The sequence below is a fragment of the Ctenopharyngodon idella genome, chromosome 21 (assembly GCF_019924925.1).
Source record: "Ctenopharyngodon idella isolate HZGC_01 chromosome 21, HZGC01, whole genome shotgun sequence".
NCBI classification, from domain to species: domain Eukaryota; kingdom Metazoa; phylum Chordata; class Actinopteri; order Cypriniformes; family Xenocyprididae; genus Ctenopharyngodon; species Ctenopharyngodon idella.
In genome coordinates, this window is record NC_067240.1 from 15984376 (window position 1) to 16008480 (window position 24105).

General features: G+C 36.2%; 4 protein-coding genes across 4 annotated transcripts; 3 read left to right on the plus strand and 1 right to left on the minus strand.

Moving 5' to 3' along the window:
* Positions 1–449: 449 nt before the first annotated feature.
* LOC127503532 (claudin-4-like) lies at positions 450–2697 on the plus strand. The gene has a single exon (XM_051877472.1). The coding sequence runs from the start codon at positions 1199–1201 to the stop codon at positions 1829–1831; it is 633 nt and encodes a 210-aa protein (XP_051733432.1). The 5' UTR covers positions 450–1198; the 3' UTR covers positions 1832–2697.
* Positions 2698–2824: 127 nt separating this feature from the next.
* cldn30 (claudin 30) lies at positions 2825–5813 on the plus strand. Its single transcript, XM_051877470.1, has one exon. The coding sequence runs from the start codon at positions 3952–3954 to the stop codon at positions 4891–4893; it is 942 nt and encodes a 313-aa protein (XP_051733430.1). The 5' UTR covers positions 2825–3951; the 3' UTR covers positions 4894–5813.
* A 140-nt stretch (positions 5814–5953) lies between these two features.
* Positions 5954–10386, minus strand: mettl27 (methyltransferase like 27). Its single transcript, XM_051877471.1, has 6 exons — positions 10303–10386; positions 9042–9163; positions 8845–8973; positions 7523–7652; positions 7069–7161; positions 5954–6874 (listed from the first exon to the last, which is right to left on the minus strand). The coding sequence occupies exons 1-6, from the start codon at positions 10316–10318 to the stop codon at positions 6669–6671; spliced, it is 696 nt and encodes a 231-aa protein (XP_051733431.1). The 5' UTR covers positions 10319–10386; the 3' UTR covers positions 5954–6668.
* On the plus strand, positions 9612–18706 carry nf2b (NF2, moesin-ezrin-radixin like (MERLIN) tumor suppressor b). Its single transcript, XM_051877469.1, has 17 exons — positions 9612–10002; positions 10957–11063; positions 11159–11284; positions 11378–11500; positions 11666–11749; positions 12419–12487; positions 12579–12661; positions 12742–12817; positions 13059–13196; positions 13280–13354; positions 13435–13548; positions 14209–14331; positions 14595–14812; positions 15084–15186; positions 15277–15416; positions 15497–15647; positions 16945–18706. The coding sequence occupies exons 2-17, from the start codon at positions 10974–10976 to the stop codon at positions 16990–16992; spliced, it is 1761 nt and encodes a 586-aa protein (XP_051733429.1). The 5' UTR covers positions 9612–10002; positions 10957–10973; the 3' UTR covers positions 16993–18706.
* The last annotated feature ends 5399 nt before the right edge of the window (positions 18707–24105 follow it).

Consider the following 24105-nt stretch of genomic DNA (forward strand, 5'->3'; position numbering starts at 1 on the left):
AAGTAAACTGTTGAAGGTGAATATGTCCTGAAACGGCATTCTTTTCGCAAAGCACAATGTTAAAACAAATGGGTCATACATTTTGGTTTGAGGTGCTATAGAAATGCTTACTAACCTTATAAAGTTTCACATTTCTGCTTTTAAAAATTGGTCTTGTACCCTTTCAAGGCAAGGGCCTCAACATAACATCATTTTTTTTGCTTCTTATTCTATGTCGTATGTTAAAGGATGCCAATACAATACAAAATATTTCATTTTGAAATATGTCCAAAATTGTTTAGTACTTAAACTAGTGGATAATACAAGGCACTCGAATCAAGTAAAAAATTATTGTAAAAGCCTTTATTTCATCTTGGCTAATTCTTAAAAACAGGTGAACTGCACACCTATGCGTTGCGGCTGGTATTGCCTTTGTTTAAATTTCCCTTGTATCCAAAGAGCACCGAGACGGAACTTACACCCCGTGAAGCACTTCTCCAGCATTGTTTTTCTTGGTTTAGTACTTATCAGATTTTTTTTTAATTGAGGAAGGAATGTCATTTGGCTTTAAAAAACATTATAAAACTTTATAAACAGATAAACAACCCTAAAGGCTGGAATACACAACAGATTTTGCTCTCGATTTGCAGTCTAGATTAAGTCAGAGCCAGTTTGCAGATTTTGGCCAGTCAGAGTTGACTGATATCACAGAATATCGCACATGTTTCCGTGTGAATTTGCTGTTTATAGAATAACTAGAAAAGTCTGGTAGTCTGTGACCCTCAGCTATTTAGTGTATGATATCAAACAAAGTCAGTAAATGGTGCCTAGAGTTTTAAAATCTGTAATAGCTTCTGTTTTGTAGACAGCCTTCACTATAATTTACACTGAAAGAGATGTTTTAATTAATATAATAAAAGATTCTCTTCATAACACAGGCTGGCTAGACTTTCAAAAAAATGTTTTAAAATAAAACAATTCTAGTTTCAGATGCGAGTTCATTTGAAGGAAACTGGTTTGACAGCTTTGGCTAAACAGTCGCCATGACCAGTGGAAGGAAACAAGTCTAGCTGGAAAGACCTTAAAAACCACCCCCATTTTCTTTTTGTATACAGACATACGTGAGCGTTACATATGACAATACAGAGACATAGCTAACGGCTGCTATAACGGCAACTACTTCCTACATTCATTCCTCTAACGCAAGAAGTGAAGAGACATGGTGTCCACAGGACGTCAAATCTTGGGCATCTGCCTGGCTATGATCGGCTTCTTGGGAAGCATCGTCATTTGTGGCTTGCCCAACTGGAAGGTGACAGCATTCATCGGAGCCAACATTGTGACCTCGCAGACCATTTGGGAAGGTTTATGGATGAACTGTGTGGTTCAGAGCACAGGACAGATGCAGTGTAAGATCTATGATTCTCTGCTGGCTCTTCCTCAAGATCTGCAGGGCGCCAGAGCCTTGGTGATCATCGCCATCATCGCTGGGGTGTTTGGAATCCTCCTGTGTCTCGTGGGAGGAAAGTGCACCAACTTCGTGGAAGACGAGGCGTCTAAAGCAAAGGTTGCTATCGCCAGCGGCGTCATCCTCATCATCGCTGGAATTCTTGTCCTCATTCCCGTCTGCTGGACTGCGAATACCATAATCAGGGACTTCTACAACCCTTTGTTGGTGGACAGCCAGAGGAGGGAGCTCGGGGAATCACTTTACATTGGCTGGGCTTCAGCCGGCTTGCTTTTCCTGGGTGGAGGTCTCCTCTGTAGCTCTTGCCCACCGAGTGAGGATGTTCCCCATAATGTGAAGTATTCTCAAGCAAAATCTGTGGACAGCAGCAAAGCCTATGTATAAAAAGTGAGATCACCTAAACAAATATGTTGAAGAGGAACTGATTTACACAGTAAGAATCTCAAATAAAAAATGTAATTTCGTCAAATGAATGAAGATAATTAGGAAAAAAGGAGTATTGGAATGTGCATTGCCACAAAATATAAATACATTACGTGATCATATTTTTTCATTGTATATTAATTAAAAAAAGTCTGCTGAAACATTCATTAATAGGGGTGATTCTGTCACTTTCATCACCGTTCTTTCCTTAAGACCTACATTGCCCCATGCCGGGGTTTTGTACTGACATTTAAACTAATGTCAATGAAAAGCTTCTAGTAACATGTAACCTAGAAAAATCATGTGTATTTGGCAACAAATGGTATTGTGTATTCAAAATATTTTTGTTTAGACTTTCATTCAATATAATTGCCAATATATTATACACTACTGTTCAAAAGTTTGGGGTGGGTAAGATTTTTTGATGTTTTTGAAAGATGTCTCTTAAGCTCACCAACTGTTTTCTATTTTAAATCTATTTTATCAATATTGAAAACTGCTGATCTGTTTAATATTTTTGTGGAAACCATGATACTTTTTTTCAGCATTCGTTCAAAAAAACAGCAAAAGAATCAATTACTTAAAATCTTACTGACCCCAAACTTTTAAATGGTACTGTAATAATATAAATTTTTTCATTTCATCATTCTATATTAAAAATGTATATCAAGCATGCTTTAGTTGCAGCCAATCTGTTTTTATTTGCAGTCATCAATCTATGTAATTATCCAGAGGGTTATTTTTCATAGTTTTACCTCATATTATAGTTAGGAACCATTATCCATATGACATGTAGCAATGTGTACTTAATAAAAAATATAACTGAACTCAAACATTGTGATTGTGTATTTCCCCAAAATAAAATATTCATAACTTTCTGAATATTCATAAAGAGTCAATAAATACTAGTAAAGAACGTTATTGCCAGCATAAACGTTCTGTTTATAAATGTTTGCTTCAGATTCTGATGTTTTTTTACAACAGGAAGAGACTGACCTCACTATTTTTTCCAGTAGGTATTTTCCACACTATGCTGTGAAGGTACAAATGACTCAGAACTACTGTGTCAACTCTTAGGTATGATGATGACAGCAAAATCTAAATGTAATGAGCAACCTTTGCATTCTCTTCAATGTTTACCTGTAGGAAAATTGTTTTGATAAATGCTCTGTGACTCATCATGTCTAGTCATCTGAAACTAAGCTAAGGTTGTGAACATGGTAACAACAATCCTGTTTCGCATTCATATAATTCATTTAGAACTTTATTTAACTTTTACAATTTATAAACTTAGTTGTTAGTCCTTTAAATTAGTAACCACACTTGCCTTCCATATTATGTGTATCATAAATATGTAAATGACAGTAAAGTCATTTTACAATCGTTCATACAGATAATAGTTCACCCAAAAATGAAAATTATTACATAATTCACTCATGTTGTTCCAAACTTATATTGCTTCTGTAGAACATATTTTGAGAAACGTATCAGTGTTTTTTTGTCCATACAATGAAAGTTAATAGTCACCAAAACTATTGGTTTCCAACATTCTTCAAAATATCTTCTATTTTCTATGAAGTTCCATGGAAAAAAAAAAGAAAGTCATTCAAGTTCAAAACGACATGAGGGTAGAGTTATAGCATCAATTATGAACGTTTCATGGGATACAGGGGCTGCCTCAGTGGTCAGATCTCAAACAGAAAAACAAAAGCGTGAGATCGAAACTGCATTTGGATACCTGAACACAAGTGATGCACAAACACCTGAGCCCTCTTCAGGAGTCCAACACAAATATCCAAATTTCCTCTTTTTACATGACCCGCCCATATTGTCCAAGGAATCTGGTTAGTCTGGTAGCATGCGGACTAATGGAGGCATGGTCTGTGGAACTGCACACGCCTCCCAGTCATACTCTTTCTTTTTAGTATACAAACACCTCATCACTGTCACCAGAGTGAAAGCTGAGCTGCAGACAGGAATGAGTGAAGGAGGAAACAAGGCCTTCAAAAAGGCTTTAACCGGTGAGAGGAACGAAGAGGCCTCAGTTTAACAGTGGACGTGTATAATTTAACCCCAGCGAGATGGCTTCCCTTGGCATGCACATGCTGGCGAGTGCCTTGGCCTTACTGGGATGGACGGGAGCCCTCCTGTCCTGCATCATGCCAATGTGGCGTGTGACAGCCTTCATTGGAACCACCATTGTCACCTCAGAGACCATGTGGGAGGGCATTTGGATGAGCTGCGTGATACAAAGCACAGGCCAAATGCAGTGCAAACCGTACGAGTCCACGCTCGCACTAAGCTCAGATCTGCAGGCTGCTCGGGCTCTCACAGTAATGTCCATCCTTTTAGGAGCAGTGGGCCTTGTTTTAGCCTTCATCGGAGGAAAGTGCACCATCTTCATGGGCAGTTCCAAAAGATCCAAAGCCAGAATTGCCACAGCGGCCGGCGTGACGTTGATCGTCGCTGGAATTCTCTGCATTATCCCTGTCTCCTGGTCGGCTGGCATTGTGGTGCAAACGTTTTACAACCCGCTGATGACCAATTCGCAGCGCAGGGAGATTGGTGGTGCCATTTATGTTGGTTGGGGTGCATCTGTCGTCCTCATGTTGGGTGGAGGAATGTTGTGCACCACCATCTGCAAAGACAAAACAGAGGATGACAGCGGTCCTTCAGTGAAGTACCTGATCGTGCGCTCTTCGCAGGCAGGGTCCAGCAGGGCGGGCTCGCACAGGATGCGCCCCATCTCTGTGAGGTCAATGCAGAGTGCCACTCCATCTGTGAGGTCCCAATGGAGTCAGAAAGCCCCACTGAATCAGGGTAGACCTCCCTCCACAGACTCCTACCAGAGCAAGCCATCAACTACAAAGTCCCAGCTTGCCAGAGCCGAATCGATGCCAGAGTCTGAGGAGGACAAGGGGGCGTGGACAAAGTCCCAGCTGATTGATGATGGTTTGGATCAAATGCTGGCCCCCTCTGAACCTAGTGAGACTCCTGAAGATGCTCCAAAGACATACATTTGATTAAGAAGACAATGAAAATGCAAGATCTGTGTTGACTCAGGGGACTTTCATGGACTTGGACAGTCATATACCTGCTGTGAATTACGAATTATTGGTCAAATGAAGAAACTAAGAATTAAACTAAGAATTTAGTGGCTGAAATTGATAATGATCACAGTTGCTTATTTAGTTTATTTTGATTTTTTTTTTTTTAGAGAATTGGAGGCACTTTAGGAAATGCAGCTAATTGAGATGAAGATTTGCACTGTGATTACACTCAGACCTCAGCAGTCAAGATTATTATTGTTGTTTTATAGTTCATTTTAATAGCTTTGATACATTTTATGTCTTTAATGTGTATATTTACACTAAATAATGTATATTCATGATTGTATGTGGTAAAATGTTTCCCCCTCATGCTATTTACATATATAATGTCATGAATAAAATGGCTGTCAGTAGTTAGCACAGTTTGTTCTACTTTGTAATGTAAAAAACAAAACCTGATGGTGCTTCAACAAACATATGGAAATACGTCAGTTTCATTTAGTGTTTTTTTTTGTACCTGCTAAGAATCTAAAATGAACGTACTTTTGGTTGAAACACTCATATGAAAGCACTGCTATGACTTTGGCCACACATGTGGTCTTTTAGAGATGGACAATGGTTTGGTTCATATGTTACAAGAGAGGGAAAAGAACACTCGCTTCATTGTTAGCTATTCTTGTGTCAGCTCAAGTCCTGAATGAAATGGCAGATCCAGGCCAAACCGGTTTAACAGAAAGTATCACCTCATGAAAACGCTTTGCATTTTGTTAGGACACAGTGTTTAAAAAGATCTCAGTGGAGTGAGCTATAGTGAAGCTTACCACATAAAAACAACAATAAATCTCAATATTCTTCTGTTTTGCTTAAAACCTTAGTTGAATTAGGGGTTACAAGTTATGAAGTATAAGGTCAAGACTTCCTGAATGCCTTCAATTATTCCCTTATAATATTTGTTTAGTCAAAACACTGTGATTTCACCTGTTCTTAACTTTTCTAAAGGGAAAAGCAAGCTAATAAATAATTATATCCAAACTGTGGAATTTTGTAATCTGTTTATTTGCACATGTACATTTATCTCTGTCTGTGCTAGAAGTATTGTCTAAATAACACAAAATGAAAAGTATTTTAATGGTCTCTGTTAGGTATTGATGTTCATTAATGCACATATAGTATAATGCAATTTCAACATCATAACCCTTTTTTAAAAAATCATTGGATTTCAACAACCTTTTTAACTGGAATGTGTCCCTTTAAAATATTCATATCTGTATTATGCACCCAGAAATCCAAACCGAACCTTGTTTGTGTGTTTTATTTATGTCACATGACACCAACGGAAATGGCAGCTTCAAAAAGTTTAGCGGTCGGAGTATCGGGGAGTGGCAAACTGAAAGGTTAGATGTAACTGGGGAATGGTAGATTTGTAACCATATGCCTTAGACATTTTCTCACGAAATCCTTTAGGTTCATGGACTTTACTTGAACAAAAACCTTAAAGTTTTTCAAGTGACTGCACTGTGTACAAGTTCCAGGTGAAATAACTTAGTGCCAAAACAAATAGATGGATCATGTTTTGACATATTCCTTGTCAGGTCAGGTACTTCTCTTGGGAACGCAAGTACTTTTAAAACAAGTGATACTATGATTTATGAAAAAATACCACCACCTGCTGGTGGAATAAGAATTCAGTAGAACAGCTGTGTGGATTACGGAGCAGATTTAGGTTGCCCTTGTGTGATCCTAAAATCCTAAACACTTTTCTGATACAGATAAATGGTGCCTGGAATGTACCCGCTTTCCTTTTCTGAAACAGCTCTCTCCCATTCCTCCACCTCAACAACAGTCACACGGCTCCATTTCTGCTCTTCCTCAAGCGCTTTGATCATTTGCTCCAGCTCAGCCTTGTACTCCCGGTTATCAGCGTTCCCTCTTGTAGTCATGCACACATAGCCGCCTGTTACCCAGATTGATGGAGATTAGGAAAAATATTTAAAAATTGACGTGTTCTATATGCATACAAAATGTACAACAATGACATCACATCAATTAAACCATTGTATTAAATTAGAAAAACTTAAAGCACTTAATTAAAGTTTAACTACATGCATGCGTTTTGCAATAGTTATTAATGTGAAATGCAAAAGTTACCTGGTTTTGTAAGATCACAGAGCTCTCTGACGACTGTCAAAGGCACCTGCCCAACGCTCAGAGCTCCAACGATTATAACAACATCATATGTTTCTGAGACAAAGAAGAGAATAAAGTCAAAAATGCAAAAGTACTAATCAATATAAATAGCAAAAAGACTCCAACATCAAAAGGCATGTTTTTTTTTCAGATTCAGAGCATTAATAACACTAAAATGGGGGGAAATCAAAATGTATATTTTTTTTATGTGCAGACTGTCCTATATATAAAACCAGCAGTATATTGAGCAGATTCATTTCAACAAGTTGTGGTTTTAATAACTCTGTAATAGGTTGTCTTTATTACAACAGTCTGAAATTGCAAAATGACATCCAAACAGACATTACTACAGATTATTTAGTTACATTCTGATAGTAAACGCCGAAAACATTCATAGTGTGGTATGGTTCATTACCAGCTGAAATTTCATCTTGACCAAGCAGGCACTGCATAAGTTGCTGATAAAGTCCAGTTTTCTTTGCCAACTCCAGCATCCTCAAACTTCCATCTACTCCAACAAAGTGACGAAACCCCATTTGCTTTAACTTTTCTCAAACAAATGGGATTAAAAAAAAAAAAAAAAAGACATTAGTCTTTGCATTGGAGGGTAGCAAAACACACATTAAGCTTTTATTTAGAGATTTTTCGTCTGCTTTTAATTCTTTACAACCCCATATTTTAGCAGATAAGTTAATTACTAGCCTAATTTTGGCCTCGATCTTAACCTAGAAGGTCTTAGATTTTTTTTTAACTGAAAGAACTCAGAGAGTAAATGGTAGTCTTTCAGCCCCCTTGATAACATCTAACGGGTTCTCCTCAAGGCTGTGTTTTGTCTCCCTTATTATACATCTTATATACAAATGATTGTACAAGTAAATATAACAATAGGTACTTTTTAAAATTTGCTGATGACACAGTTATTGTGAGTCTTCTGGAAAACAATGAAATATGTCATGGTCCAGTGGTTGATGACTTTGTAAAATGGTGTGATGATGCCTGTTTGGAGCTTAATTTATGTAAGACAAAAGATATGGTTATCGATTTTAGAACAAAAACAAATTCTTCTCAGGTCACATTTATTAAGGATGAGAAGGTGGAATGTGTGGAAAGTTATAAATACCTGGGGACAATTATTGATAAAAGATTGCGTTTTGATGTGAACAGAAGCATTGTGTAAAAAGAGACAGCAGCGCCTATATTGTCTAAGAAAATTAAGATCATTTAATATAGACAAGACACTGATGGAATAAGTCTTATATAAGGCTGGTGCTGTCCTTTTCTATTAGCTGCTGGTTTGGAAATCTTAGTGTGAAACAAGTTAGTGTTTTAAATCGAATAGTCACAAACAGTGGGAAGATCATAGGTAAAGAATGAAGAAGTATGTCAGTTTTGTTCAATAGAAATGTTTTGTGAAATGTTTCTAGATAGTGACCATTTCTTGCACCCAGATTTTTCTATGCTGCCTTCAGGTTGTCGCTATAGACTACCAAAGATGAAAAATAACCGATACAAATATTCCTTTGTTCCCTATGCAATTCGATTGTTAAACAGTTTTAGAATGTACGATAGCCTATATTTTATGTATTTTTATTATTTTCAAGAAGTATTGAATGTGTTAGTTGTGTGTCTATTGCGCTGCATCCAATTTGCCCGTAAGGGATCTTAATAAAGCTTGAAGATTAGCAGGTTTATCACATTCTCTTGTGCCCACCAGCATTCGAATAAAGCAATGCTTACATGTGCAGAGACCAGGCCTGTTCCGCAGGCCACATCCAGGACAGTGGCCTTCTCTCTGTCACCTGTGAAAAATGAGCTCACACACTCAGCCGCTAACAAAGGGGCACGGTAATCCAGCAGCGCTACATCCTGAGAAAGCAACAGATAAAATTGTTTTTGAAAAAGTACTGGGAAAATGACTACTGCCTTAAGTTTACCTGCTCATAGTCCTCAGCCCAGGTTTCATAGAAGCCAACCTTATCCTGGGCCCCTGTGTTTTTGTGGGCTGACAGGATCACATTCCTCACATCAGAAAAAGTCCGACTGTTGTTTGCCATTCCTTTAGGAAAAATCACACAGATTCTGGTACTCTTTAAGGCAATTACAAAATATTTTTATGATATCTTTACAATGCCATAGATAGGCTACTATAAACATTTTATGCAACATTTATATAAATGTTAAATGTATCTGTATATTTGGATAAAATGAATCATCTTCCAAAATGCATAAATGCAAATCAAATTTGTATATATACCAATTTACAATTGACAAAATATTTCATCATAATACGTCCAAAGAATGATATTTCTTAATAAACCAAATTAAACTAAAAAAATAAGATAATTAACCCAAACATCAGTCCCACATTCAAATGCAGTTTATTTAATTGAGAAGAGTGCACAGATGCACAGGCGGCAGTCTGTAGCGCAATGACGTACTTGATTAATGAAATATGTAGCTGGTTTTGACGCGCATGCGCGCATTGGATGTTTTTAATCCGCATGTGAGCTACCACTGAATGTATTAATCTTAATATAATCTTAATAAACTGTAATGCCGAGTTAAATCATTGTAGTATTTACAAACTCCTAAAATGGTTGTTTTCCGTCCTACCGGCAGAGGGCGGAAAAGAGAATCAACAACAAAGTGCTGCTAACTCCCTATCCAACACATGCTACTCAAGATAACATCAGATTTATATTCCATAACCGACCAACTTATGGTTCAGTAAGAAAATGGACGATTTTTAAGAGTTTTATACACTTTCCGACTCGTTTATACTGATTTCCATGTAGGGGAACGAACCAAATCCGGTTTGCATTGTTGTGGTTTAGCAGAGAGACTGGAAACTCCAAGCCGTGGATCGGGCCTGTTTCAAAACATAACCTATTCAAGGTAACTGATTGATATTTGACTGGTTTTATTCCTAAATCTTTAAAAAATATTCGCAGATGTTTTCTTTGTCTTCTAAAGTGGCATTGCGCTGCCGCATACGGAGAAAAAATGACTTTTTATGTCAGGATTTAAGAAAGAAGTCGTATTCTTCTTGCTCGCTCGCTATAACATGGCAGACGGTGTAAAATCTGACTCAAAAAGGCTAAAGACTAATATCATGTTCAGTGAAAATGATTAAAGTCGTTTATCTATATAGTATTGTATGTAAACAACTTATAAGCAAGCATGTTTGCGACTTACCTGCGGTCGCATGCATCTGCCATGTGAAAGTACAAAGTAACCCTAGTATAGACGAAGATAGACGCTGCACTCATGATAATGCATGCAATAATTTAATGAATAATTATTTTATATACTTATATATTTTATTTATATTTATATATTTTTTATTTTTTTTCACATTTATTTATTCTTAAATTTTAGATATATATTTCCTGTATATTTCCTCAGCTGTTTTTAAATGTGCTATTTGAATAAATGTTTACTTTAAAATTTGCAAAATGTAAAATATACTTGGTAACACTTTACTTAAAGCCCTTATGTATAATACAAAGGTTTTTCATAATGTACATTGTAATGCATTATATCTTTACATAAATAATTGTAACCAAAGTTAAAATGCTTTATAATATTTGCAGATTTTGAAATTGGTTGTTTGTTGTGTTTTTTAATGCATTATACTTTATAAAGGTTTATTCAATGAATAGACAAGTATTATAATGTATTTATAACTGTGGTTACAATTATTCATGAGACCATACAATCCATTATAAGGTTCATTACAAGGCATTACTGCATTAAAAATACTTTTATAATGCGTTATACATAAAGGCTTTAAGTAAAGTGTTACTATATACTTTACATGACTATTTTACAGTAAATCTTTGTTTGCAGGTGCTTAAGAAGTCACAATGTCGATTTTGGGTCTAAAAAAGAAGCAACCAAAGACTTTTAAAGTCAAAGTCAGCACCATGGATGCTGAAATGGAGTTCAGTTGTGAGGTAAATATATATGGACATGCATACCTGTGTGTTTTTAATTCTGTGTCTTGTATTACCATGTTTTTGATCTATATCTATATCTCTATATCTCATAGGTCAAATGGAAAGGGAAAGATTTATTTGACTTGGTGTGCCGTACCATCGGTCTGAGGGAGACGTGGTTCTTTGGCCTTCGATACACAGTGAAAGACACTTATGCCTGGCTGAAGCCTGATAAACGGGTGAGATGTGGTTGCAGTGCAGTGTGAACACGTACTTAGAGTAATATAAGAATACCCTGATGAGTTTGTTGGATTTTTTTTTAATCCATCTAGGTTCTGGATCAAGAAGTTCCAAAGGACTCTCCGATCACATTTCATTTTCTTGCCAAATTCTTCCCTGAGAAAGTTGAGGATGAGCTTGTTCAGGAAATTACTCAGCACCTCTTCTTTTTACAAGTATGTGGGAGTTGTTCTTGTGAATGATTTCCACAGAAACTCCACAGAAACCTCTTTTGGTGTTTTGCAATGATTAATCTTGATTTCTTTGAGCAGAGTTCTCCTAGATTTGAAATTAAGACTCTGTATGAAATTATGACTCTGACTTTCTGTTTCTTTACCAAGGTCAAAAAGCAGATACTAGATGAGGAGATCTTTTGTTCTCCAGAAGCCTCTGTTCTTTTGGCATCATATGCTGTTCAAGCCAAGGTAGGTCTCCATATCCATGCTTAATGGGAAGATGCAAATTATTGCTGTTGGACGGAAACCTTGTATCTCCATATTTTGTCTTTTTTTTTTCTTTCATAAATCATTACTATTGGTCACCCTTTATGCCTGTCTTGAGGGTTTTGCAAATATTTAACCAATGAAAAGTATTAAAAAAAACTTGTGAATATCTCTTGTAATTCCATTGAATCCTCAAACCGTTGGTAAAACCTCAGAACTCCACCCCGCCTCTATTGTGAATGAAGTGTCGCACACAGTTTGGAAAGTCTCTGCTTGTTTGTAATGCAAATAAATAAAAACTGGTTCTTTGAAAAAGTACAGTGTTTTCTTTTTTCAAGAAACACTATATGTATTTGAGAGCAGAGAACAGTGTCGTAGTCTAGCATTTGTCGTTGAGTCATAGCCAATACTGTCTTAAATAGCACTTCGTCTTTATATTAACATGAGATTTTTGGCCAAATGACAGAAAAAACTGAGTGAACAGTAAACTTTATAACCTGTAATTTGATATAAAGCCACAATATCATTATTTTTAAAAAGTATAGTGTTTTTTCCATTTCCTGAAAAGAAGATGCAAGGTTTCTGCCTGACAGCTACAATATAATTAAATAGTGTTGATTAAATATTTCCTGTTTGTCTTGCTTTCTGCAGTATGGAGACTACGATCCAAACTTTCACAAGCCAGGTTTCTTAGCTCAAGATGAACTCTTGCCCAAAAGAGTAAAAGCTCTACTACTTGAAAATTAAATTAACCAGCATTTGCATTCATTAAAATGACTTGTGTATGTGATTTCTGTGTTTTATTTTTTAGGTGCTGATGCAGTATCAGATGACACCTGACATGTGGGAAGAAAAGATAACCGCTTGGTATGCTGAACACAGAAACATCACAAGGTAAGGCTCTGGATATCCTGTTTTTGTCCATGTAAACTGTCTTTAACATGAAAGACACTACATTTGTTTTGTGTTTGTAGGGACGAGGCTGAGATGGAGTATCTAAAAATAGCACAAGATCTAGAGATGTATGGAGTTAGTTACTTTTCTATTACAGTAAGTCTCTTTTTTAACATTTGTAGGCTGCTTGGGAGAAAGCTAACCTCCCACTAACTGAATGTACAGTGGTCCACACTACATTTGGGATTTTGAAAATTAATGCTTTTCAAAACTGAGACTTTGAGATCTCTTTGAAGGAATAATTTCCTCTTGGTATATTTTCATGGAGATTGTGTGTAGTTACCACCAAGTTTTGGATTATGTATAGTTACATTTCTACTACTTTGGTGTTACACAGCAAAATAAGAGGGACACAGAGCTGCTTCTTGGAGTTGATGCTCAGGGTCTTCACATCTACAGCCCCAACAACAAGCTCAGCCCCAACAAATCCTTCCCCTGGAGTGGAATCCGAAACATCTCGTACAGCGAGAAAGAGGTTGGGAGAAGACAAATTCTTGACCAAAAACATAAATTACAATCCAAAATTATTTTTCAAACATACCTTATGTTTCTTCTCAGTTTACTATCAAACCATTGGACAAGAAAACAGAAGTTTTTAAATTCTACTCCTCTCAGCTCAGAGTTAACAAACTGGTGAGTTACTGGTGAGTTTTATGAGTGTCTCTGTAATAAAGTCTATCAAAAGAGTTGCTCATGTCATTTGTATATATTAGATATTACAGTTGTGTATTGGGAACCATGACCTGTTCATGAGGAGGAGGAAGGTGGATTCCATAGAGGTGCAACAGATGAAGGCTCAGGCCAAAGAGGAGAAGGCCAGAAAAAAGGTCTGTCATTTTACTTCCATTCATTAGTTTAATGTTTATTATCATTAACCTTCTTCATTAATGATAGAACTGTGTGGTATTGCATTTCTTATGAATATTAATTCATTTAATGTTTATTATGCTAATCGAACATTCATTAAATAAAATGAACATTGCAGCTATAAACATTAAAACAACAGAGGCTTAATAAACTAACTTAAGCAGTACATGTTTAACTTCAATATAGGCAGGATAAAATACACTAACATCCGAAAGTTTAGGGTCAGTAAGATTTTTTTAAAAGCAGTTAATTCTTTTATTTAGTAAGGGTGCATCTAATTGATCAACTTACAATAAAGACATTTGCAAAACAAATATTTCTATTTTAACTAAACGCTGTTCTTTTAAACCTTCTGTTCATCAAAAAATCCTAAAAAAAGGTCACGTTTTTCACAAAGATATTAAGCAGCACAACCTTTTTCAACTAATAATAACAAGAAATGTTTTTTGAGCATCAAACCAGCATATCAGAATGATTTCTGAAGGATTATGTGACACTGAAGACTGGAGTAATGATGCTGAAAATTCAGCTTTCACAGGAATAAATTACATCTTGTATTAATCTTGTATTGTCTTATGCCAGATGTCTGTCATTGGCTTATTATGTGTGTGTATATTTAGGTTGAGCGCCAGATTCTTGCGCGGGAGAAGCAGATGAGGGAGGAAGCGGAGCGAGCGAAAGAAGACATGGAGCGTCGTTTGTTCCAGCTACAGGACGAGGCTCGAATGGCCAATGAAGCTCTAGTGAGGGTTTTGCCAAGCTTGAAATTGAGCAATGCCAAATAGTTTACTCCTTTTTTTTTTTTCTCTCCCTGCCAGCTTGTAATTTATGTCCTAAGAGCCCCAGCAGTATAAAAGTATATGGTCCAGACATAAATTTGAGATGAACTGCAGAAGTATTAAGGTCTAAACCATTGTCCTTGACTCCCATTAGAATTCCATTCATGCTCTGAGACTCCCTGAGCTTGATCCTGTAAGCCTTTCTTATCGGTCTCCCTTCTCTGCAGCTGCGCTCCGAGGAGACGGCTGACCTACTGGCGGAGAAAGCCCAGATCGCAGAGGAGGAGGCCAAACTACTGGCCCACAAAGCAGCTGAGGCAGAACAGGAAAGACAGAGGCTGGAAGTCACAGCTCTCAAAACCAAAGAAGAAAAGAGACTGATGGAGCAGAAGATGAGAGAAGCAGAACAACTGGCGGTTAAACTTGTTGAGCAGTCAGAGAGGAGGTGAGACATTATGGTTATTGGTCATTGATACTAGTACCAGTGAAATTTCATAACTCTGGATACTTACTTCACAGCAAAAAATTATATTAATGAACACGCTTTTAATTAAAACATTAAATATTAAAATAAATAAATGAAAACAATGGCTTCAGTTATTCTCTCTTAATTTATATTGATTCAAGTTTTCAATTATTCAAGTAAACAAAGAAATTTAATATTTTAAGTTGCTCTTAAAGAAGTTTAATTCTTGTTTTGTTTTTGTGGCGTTCAGACTAAAGGAGGCAGACCACCTGAAACAGGATCTGAATGAAGCTAAAGACGCAGAACGGAGGGCAAAGCAGAAACTCCTGGAAATCACCAAAACAACATATCCTGTAATGCTGCTACGACACGTATCAAAAGTATTCTGCTGTTTATCATCCTCGTAATGCTTTTAAAACATGTCATTTGTGTCATGTGCTCAGTTAATAGCAGCATACTCCAGCCCTCCTCCACCCACTGGGCCAGAGAATCCAGATTTGGCTCTAGACATGGGCGGCTCCATCCGAATGGACTTCAAAGACTCTGATATGAAGAGACTTTCGATGGAGATTGAGAGAGAACGGTATGCACTTTATCATGTTGTGTCTGAAAAACTATTTAAAAATGATGCTGAATTCAAGCTGCTTCTTGTGTGTGTCTTAGGCTAGAGTACATGGAGAAGAGCAAACATCTTCAAGACCAGCTGAAGGAGCTCAAATCAGAGATTGAATCCCTTAAGCTGGAAGAGCAGCAACAGGCTGGAATCTACAGCCATAGGAGTTACGCTGAACCTCCTTATATTCCACACAGCAATGTGAGAAGCACCCACACATACTGAATACTCATTGCAGCTAAAAAGGCATTGTTACATAGTTATGTAATATATCAAACATAAAATAGCTAAACCGTTTTCAAGAAACGCATATTAAATTTAACAAAAGTGACAGTAAAGACTTTAAAGGGTTAGTTCACCCAAAAATGAAAATTCTGTCATTAATTACTCACCTTCATGTCGTTCTACACCTGTAAGACCTTCGTTCATCTTCGGAACACAAATTAATATATTGTTGATAAAATCTGATCCAATCCATTGACAGCAAGTTAATTTATACTTTCAAACACCCCGAAAGCTACTAAAGACATATTTAAAACAGTTCCTGTGACTACAGTTGTTCAACCTTAATGTTATGAAACGACGAGAATACTTTTTGTGCGCCAGAAAAACAAAATAATGACTTTATTCAACAATATCTAGTGATGGGCGATTTCAAAACACTGCTTCATTAAGCTTCAAAGCTTTACAAATCTTTTATTTCGAATCAGTGGTTCGGAGCGTGTATCAAACTGCCAAAGTCACGTGAACCACTGAAATTTTGAAACACTTATGATGTAACGAAGCCTCGTTTGCTGAAATCATGTGACTTTCATGCTCTGAACCACTGATTCGAAACAAAAGATTTGTAAATCTTTTAAGCTTCATGAAGCTGTTTTTTGAAATCGCCCATCACTAGATATTGTGGAATAAAGTCGTTATTTTGTTTTTTTGGCGCACAAAAAGTATTCTCGTCACTTCATAACGTTAAGGTTGAACCACTGTAGTCACATGAGCTGTTTTAAATATGTTTTAGTAGCTTTCTGGGCATCTGAAAGTGTTAATTATCTTGCTGGCAATGGAGGCCTCACTGAGCCGTTAGATTTTTATCAAAAATATCTTAATTTGTGTTCCAAACATGAATGAAGGTCTTACGGGTGTAGAACGACATAAGGGTAAGTAATAAATGACAGAATTTTCTTTTTTGGGTGAACTAACCTTTTAACTGTTAAAAAAAAGTTACATTTCTATTTCCAAGAAATGCTGTTCATCTGTTCATCAAACAGTCCTGAAGAGTAAATATTAAACATCACAGCTGTTATCAACATTGATGACAATAAGAAATGTTTCTTGAGCAGCAATTCAGCATATTAGAATGATTTCTAAAGGATCATGTGACACTGAAGACCAGAGTAAAGATGCTGAAAATTTGGTTTTCCCCGGTTCTTTTCATGAAATAGTTCACATTCCACAAAAGACTGTAACAGTGTTCTTATTCTGCCGCGTCTGTCTGTTGCAGAGAAATTCTGCCTACATGGCTCAGATGGCCTTCTACGAGGAAGTGTGAAAGAACAATCCAGCCTCTGTTTCAGGAGCAGGAGGATCTGGAGGAACAGTTTGCAGCTCTCACTGAAGCATGCATGTACACCAAAACTGTACACCAAACCTCATATACTGTGCTTTTAAGATTAATATATTTCTTTTTTTTTTGAGTCAGCCAGTTAGGCTTTGTGTACACCTACTAATACCACAAATTGTTTGGCACTTTCAAGCACATGAAACTGTGTTTGTTTGTTCCCATGCCAAAAATATTTGCCAGAAATGGTATTAAGGGATATTTCAGAATACAGATGGTGCCTTCAGAATGATCAAATAATTAAATGATGAACAGAAGCTTGGTAATAAGGTTGTAATTCCACTAGAAATACAAGGACTTAAAAAGTATTACTAAGAAATTTTCCTTCTATTCTTTTCCTATGGGATACTTCATCAGTTTAACACTAGGTGCCTTTTACACATGCCACAGATAGTGGCTCTCACTACAATATCAGTAAATTTCAATTGATTTTTTTAGTAATTGCATGTTTTGAACTTTGGATTGTGCTCTTTTTTTCTTTGTTTTTGAATATGTAGATGATTGATATTTTCCAGTACACTCCAGTGCCTTTTGAAAAGGCTTGCACTACTCATTGGGCTGGATGATTCTCTCCCGATGCACTCTTTCTCGCGTTATGACTGGTCATATAACCTGCTTGGTGAGCGTGTCAGCTGTAACTACTCTTATATTCAGGAACAGAGGTAGATTGATGGCCTCTCTGTTTATAAATGTGCTGTACTCATCCATTTTGGCTGGAGCCTCACACTCTTGAGTGTTTTTTGAATCTGTGACAGTTTTTGATATAGTGATACACAGGCAGATTTATTGGTTTATCTACCATTTTCTGTTCCTAAATCAACTGACACTTGGACTTAGTGTAATGGTTGTGAGCCATGTTGACATTTCAGCACATTTACATATGAGTAACATTTCAGATCTTGGTTTTTTCCTTCAAATATTACATCAAAATGTCCTTTGTTTCAAAATGCAGTGTATGCAATTACACAGGACATTACATTTTGCACTCATTTTTTGAATGTTTTGAATGCTCTTGGGTGTAAAGACAGTGCATTTGTTGCAGAAATGTTGGTTTGAGACAAATTAACCTGTCCGCTCATATATATATATATAGGGATGAGTTGTTATGATAGTGGAGTTTTAAGGTTGTAATGCCTCATTATGTTACAGCTGACTGTATATTTATCAGCATGCTATTTTTGCATCAGTAAGAGACCAGCGAAATACATGCATTTTGGAGCAATATCTTTTGTAAATACACTACATGCATTGCTAAGTCTTAGTATAAGTAGTACAAGACATTCCTGTTACCTTTAGCATGACTGTGTGCACACTAGCTTGAGATGTCTTAAGATAGAGTGACTTCACAAGGCAATTGTTCATGTTTTAATGAATGCCACTAAGTGCCCGGTTTGTCTTTTTGATTAGTTAGTTGTGTTTGTCTTTATCCAGCTGCACCACATAAAGAACTTGTTTTTGGCATGAATTTCATAATGTCACAATGAACATGGTTATTTCCTTTCAGAGCACAAGCTGCCTTTGTTTAATTAAGTGTGCCATGGATTCAGACACAGATTGTCCATATGAATGTGGACGTACAGCAAGCACATGTGCAGTGAATTGTAAACTGATGTACAAATAAACCGCAAAGATGCATTTAAGAGTTTTTAGTTGTGCTAGAACCCTATTGTGTTTGTACTGTTTTTTTTTTTTCTTCTTCTTTTTTCTGCCCTTAAAGTGCACCAACGGAGACCATGAATTGACCCCAGACTCAGCAGGATGGCCCCAATTGTGCACCGATACTCAGGTGCAAAGACACATCTGTATGGCACTAGGTTATTAGGCTATTTCCGTTTTGGTTCGTAACTCTGGAATCCTACATACATTTATATTTCGCCAATCTCCTAAACGTAATGTCCAAACTTAAACTCAACTACATTAGGCATGCCAAGTCGCATCAAAATTGCATCTATAGTGGGCACTACAACTGAAAATACCTAATAATGTCATAACAAGTATGTGTACCAATTATATATTAAAAAAAATTGTGCACAAGGTGGCGCTATAATAAGCAACTTTACGTTTTTGGTAATAACTCCGCAACCATGTGTGATAGAATCAAAAATCTTTTTTTCTTTTCTTTTTTTTTCCTGAATCCTTGCTGCCCTAACAAGAGTATTTATCATATTTTGTATCTATAAATTACACCACATACATTATCACATCTTAAGACATTTGTTTCATATGGTTTTTTACTACTTGATTTAAGATATATTTTGAAAGTTAGTTGCCTCTTGTGTTTCTGTAACCTGTTTCATCAAACCCTAACTATCAGTGAAGATTCTAGATGGACTTTGCTGTAAAAACCCCATCATAATCATAATTTCAATTGAATCGCTCATCATCCACATGGATCATTGGTGCTTGGATCCCGGTGATTGCTGGTTATATTTGTGCTTTATGTTTGTCTTCTGATGCAGGTACTGTGAAAAACAATAAAAGACCAAAACATAAAAATCCAATTTGTATGTCAGACCATTTATCTCACACTTTATCAGCAACAAACTGCTTCAGTGGTTATAACTTGAGGTTAAAATACAAAGTGAGTCATGACAATATAAAAAAGTTCCAGTCACTGCCTAAAGAGGGCGCAATAAACTATGAAACTAAATATCTTATAATCCTTCTTACAGATAATTTCGCACTTTATCGAGCTTGTAAAAAGAAAACGAGGCTCTTTTAAGAAGCTTTTAACATAAAATAACATTTGAGAATAATAATGGCATGTTTCATTAAAACATTTCTCGTTGTATTTGTAGGCCAACATGTTCTGTACTCTAAAGTCTTTGCCTCAGTGACCTCATTGATCTGACGCTTGCTTCTTACGCCACATAGCTACTGAGGGTTCAAGCTCCATCTGGGGTGGGTTTCATGGTGGACTGGTGGAAGCATATTGGACCCATAATCCAAACATTGATGGATTCACACCAAACTTTTCTAATTTCTTCTGGGGTAGAACGTCGTGTAGCTACATCAGCAAGACCAAGGTTAGTTGTTAAACAGTAGGGTGGATGTGAACATCGCGTTTAATTTTTCATTCTCACACATGTTCTAAAGACCAAACAACCTAAATGAAAATGTATGACACATAATAAAGTTAAGGTAAGGTCACAATCAAGTAAATTTCACAAACATACTCCTACTTGTTGTACCAGTTAGACTATACTGTAACTAGTACATTTCAACCTATGGATTTTGTTTTTTTATTACATTTGTATTGTATTGTTTAACATTGTTTATTTCCTCAGGCACGTAGTGTTTTGTGATAAAGGACAATGCCTCCTCAGATACAGACGTTATGGCGATATTTGTAATGATGCATCTGAGGCCTGTTATAGATTTTCTGGTGGCTACAAAAGCAATCAGATCCACCCACAAATATTTAATGTACAGTGAAATATGAATGTGTCCAAGGCTGTATATTTTATCATGCATTATCATACATTACGCATTCAAGGCCATCTGGCAAGTAGTTGGAAGAAGGTGGAAATCTTGTGGAAAATTCAACTTGGTGTTGAGGATTAGAACTAATTATATTACTTTCTGAAATTCCATTATATTTGAGTTATAGATGCAAATTGCTTTGAAGGACAGTTTCTGAACAGAACAGCATAGGAGTAGGTCTAACATGTACTGTATAAAGTGATCCAGATATTATTATAAAACACACCAAATCAGTCCAATAAATGTATGTAGCGAAATATCTAGTGGTTGTAAACATGCTAATTTTTTAAGCACCATTATTTAACCACTGGTTATCTTTAGAGTTTGGTTTACAGGATAAAATCAGTGTTAATGTTATCAGTGTTATGGCATGTCAATGTCATCATCATGGCAAAGACAGACATGATTGGAAGATTTATGAAAGAATAATAGTTTTTAGTTTTTATATATTATATATAATATATATTGTTTAGAATATAATATGAAAAGATAGACCCACTATATGCATTAGTCTTTATAATATATTTGTTAAATATGAGTATTAAATATATTATTAAATATATATTATTATATAATAAAATTATATAATTTGATAAAATACATTTAAATCAATTACTTTAAATGTATATTTATATATTCATTACATTACAGCAATGTATATGCACTTGTTCGTATAATATTATATATTTATAAAACAGTTAGTTCCTGACCTTGATTCTGATTGGTCAATAGCTGTGTTTTATTCACGATAAAATGCGGCTATGACCGCTTCACCCAACGGTTCTGTGTATCACTACACAACACCCTTAGCAATGTAAACTTTATGTTCTCAATTGATATTGTTCATTGAAGCTTACTGTATTATGTAGAAGAGTGTTGTGAGAAAGAGATCGAGTGAGCGAGTTTATTACCTGCATTCAGATTTAGCATTTCCCTTCAGGTCAGTCCTATGTTCATAATAAAAAAATCTGTTTAAATGTCCGATGTATTATCTTGTCCTTTTAACAGTTAAGGGGTTTTCCCGTGACTGACAGCGCTAGTCAAAGCATTTATCAGTTGCGTCTTGTTCCGTGTTCACAACAATTCAGTCTTTTCAATGTAAAAGTCTTTGCTACTGACTGACACACTCATAAAGACAGTCTTTGCTGCCATCTAACGGCGTAATAATGTAACTTCTGTTGCTGTTCACGGTCAGGGACTATTTTTGTCCAGCGGAAAGAAAGGCTGTTTGAAAGTTTACTTCATGAAAGTTGCATTGATACATATTTTTGACTTTAATATTTGTATTGTGTGGTAACCATTTTATAAAAGCAATAAGGTACTCGAAGCTAGTGTTGTATCATGAACAAGTCACGGCTGAAGGGGTTGCAGGCTTCGCGTCATGCCTAACAACGCCCTTCAGCCGTGACTTATTCACGATACAGCACAGCCTCTCGTACCTTATTGCTCACATATATGAATTATGATTTATATATATATATATATATATATATATAAAACTTTAAATATTTATATTTACATTTTATTTCTAAGTTAATATATAAAGTAATATAAACCCAACATATGCAACAATAGCAATGGCTGTTTTCTTGAGTATGAATGTGCTTAATAAATGTTTTGAACAGTGTAATTAATTTCAGTGAAGTGGTAACTTTTAATCATTATGTATTTTAGCATAATTTTGGTCACTTTGTATTGATTATTTCCTAAATCACTGGTAACATTTTACAAAAAAAATTCTGATTCACAATCAAATGTTGCATTAATGTTCACTGGACAGGGACTGAGTGCTTCTTTAGACACAAGCCAAGCATCAAACTGTTGAAGGTCACATTTTTGTGTGTTTACGATGGGGGTTGGGTCTCTTTCTCGTCTGGTCTTTTATTCCAGTGTACTACACTATAAGCGATGAGTCACCAGAGTGTTTTGTACCTCGTACTGCAGGCACAGGGACATTGTTTCCCATCCAGCGCCTTCATTGCGTGCCAGCTTAAAAATGTATGCAGATTTTTACGGTCCCATCTCCACCACTGATGTGTTGCCTCTGGCAGTGTTCTGCTCAAAAAGTTAGAAAATATGTTTTAAATAGATTTGCCATTCCAGGTATTTTTTTGAATGTTTGTTTGTTTGTTTAGTTTGGTAGACACTATTGCCTTCAAGAAGCACTCTGGGAAAGCGGCGGCACATCGCTTTCGCTCGAGGCAGATCTGGAAATATTTTATATTCACGACACTCATATCTACTGTGTCATAGCACATATCATTCAGCTTGAACACACTGATGTTTTTAAAAATGCTTTTATTTAATTGATTAGCCTAACCATTTCAAGTTGAAAAGCTGATGGTTTTTATTTTAAACGTGCACTTTCTTCACATCAAGCTTGTAGTCGACAGAGCCGAATGACTGGATGGCTTTTCCCACAGCTCATTTAAACTAACTGTTATTTGCTCATCAGTGATTCCCCTCTTTTTTGGTGCCTAGAACAAGACCTAAATGGGCCCTGTGTGTAAAGCGAGACCTCACATCTTCAGGCACATCCCACATGACAACATTTCCTCTGTTTTTGTAACTAATTAAGACAATCGCAGTCAAATCAGACCAAAAATCATTAAATTAATGAGGCTGTAAAATGCACACATTTTCAAACCAGAGAGATTCTTTGCCTCCATCCCAAATGTATTACTCCAAAAAACAAGCACATAAATTGAGCGAATGTTTGAATTTTAGAAGGAACTTTTTTCCATTATGTCCTGCTATTTTTTGCCGGGACTGCTCAAACCCAGCAGTGTGCCTCCTAGCAATTGTTAATATGGTAGCTCTGTACTCACATTTCTCCTAATAGGGTATTTAGTAGCAAAATTGCTGATTTTGCCCACTTACGCAAGTAAACAAGACAACAAGTCTTCATCTGTGCACTGTCACTATTTTTCCTCTAGAGTGAAACATGATCATTATTGGCTAATAGTTTCATCTACTCTGTGAGAAGTCTCTTTGTTCAAAAATTAAGGTAGGCGATCACTCCAAGGTACCAAAATGTGAATGTTAATGAAAAAGAAATGCAGTGTGAAAGACATTAGTACAATGGCATGCTTAGGATTGCCTGTTTGTACTGCCCATCAATCAGATTTTATGTGTCTCTGGAGTTTTCCTGCAAGGCAACCAAGCTGAAGGTCATATTCTCACTCTTGTCTTCTTATTTTCTTCTAAAAGTCTCCAGGAAAGGTGGTAATCATCATCCTTGCAGATTATGTAATACAGTTATTAGGATTTTTTTTAACATGGAAGTAATTATTGGATTTTAAAGCCAACATTCCCTCATGGCATTTTGCAAATATTTTATGTTTTGATGAACTGGTGGTTAATTTGTACCAATTCCTATGAATTTATATGAATGTTTTCGTACAATTTGCTTACTTTCCAGTGACGATTAGGTTTAGTTGGTGGACTACACTCTAAGGCCCTGTTTACACCTGGTATTTTTATTCATCTCTTGTCCTCTTTCAACTACTTCTGTCTTGATTTCTTCAAGAGTAGGGTCTATGGGTGGGTAAATGTATGGGT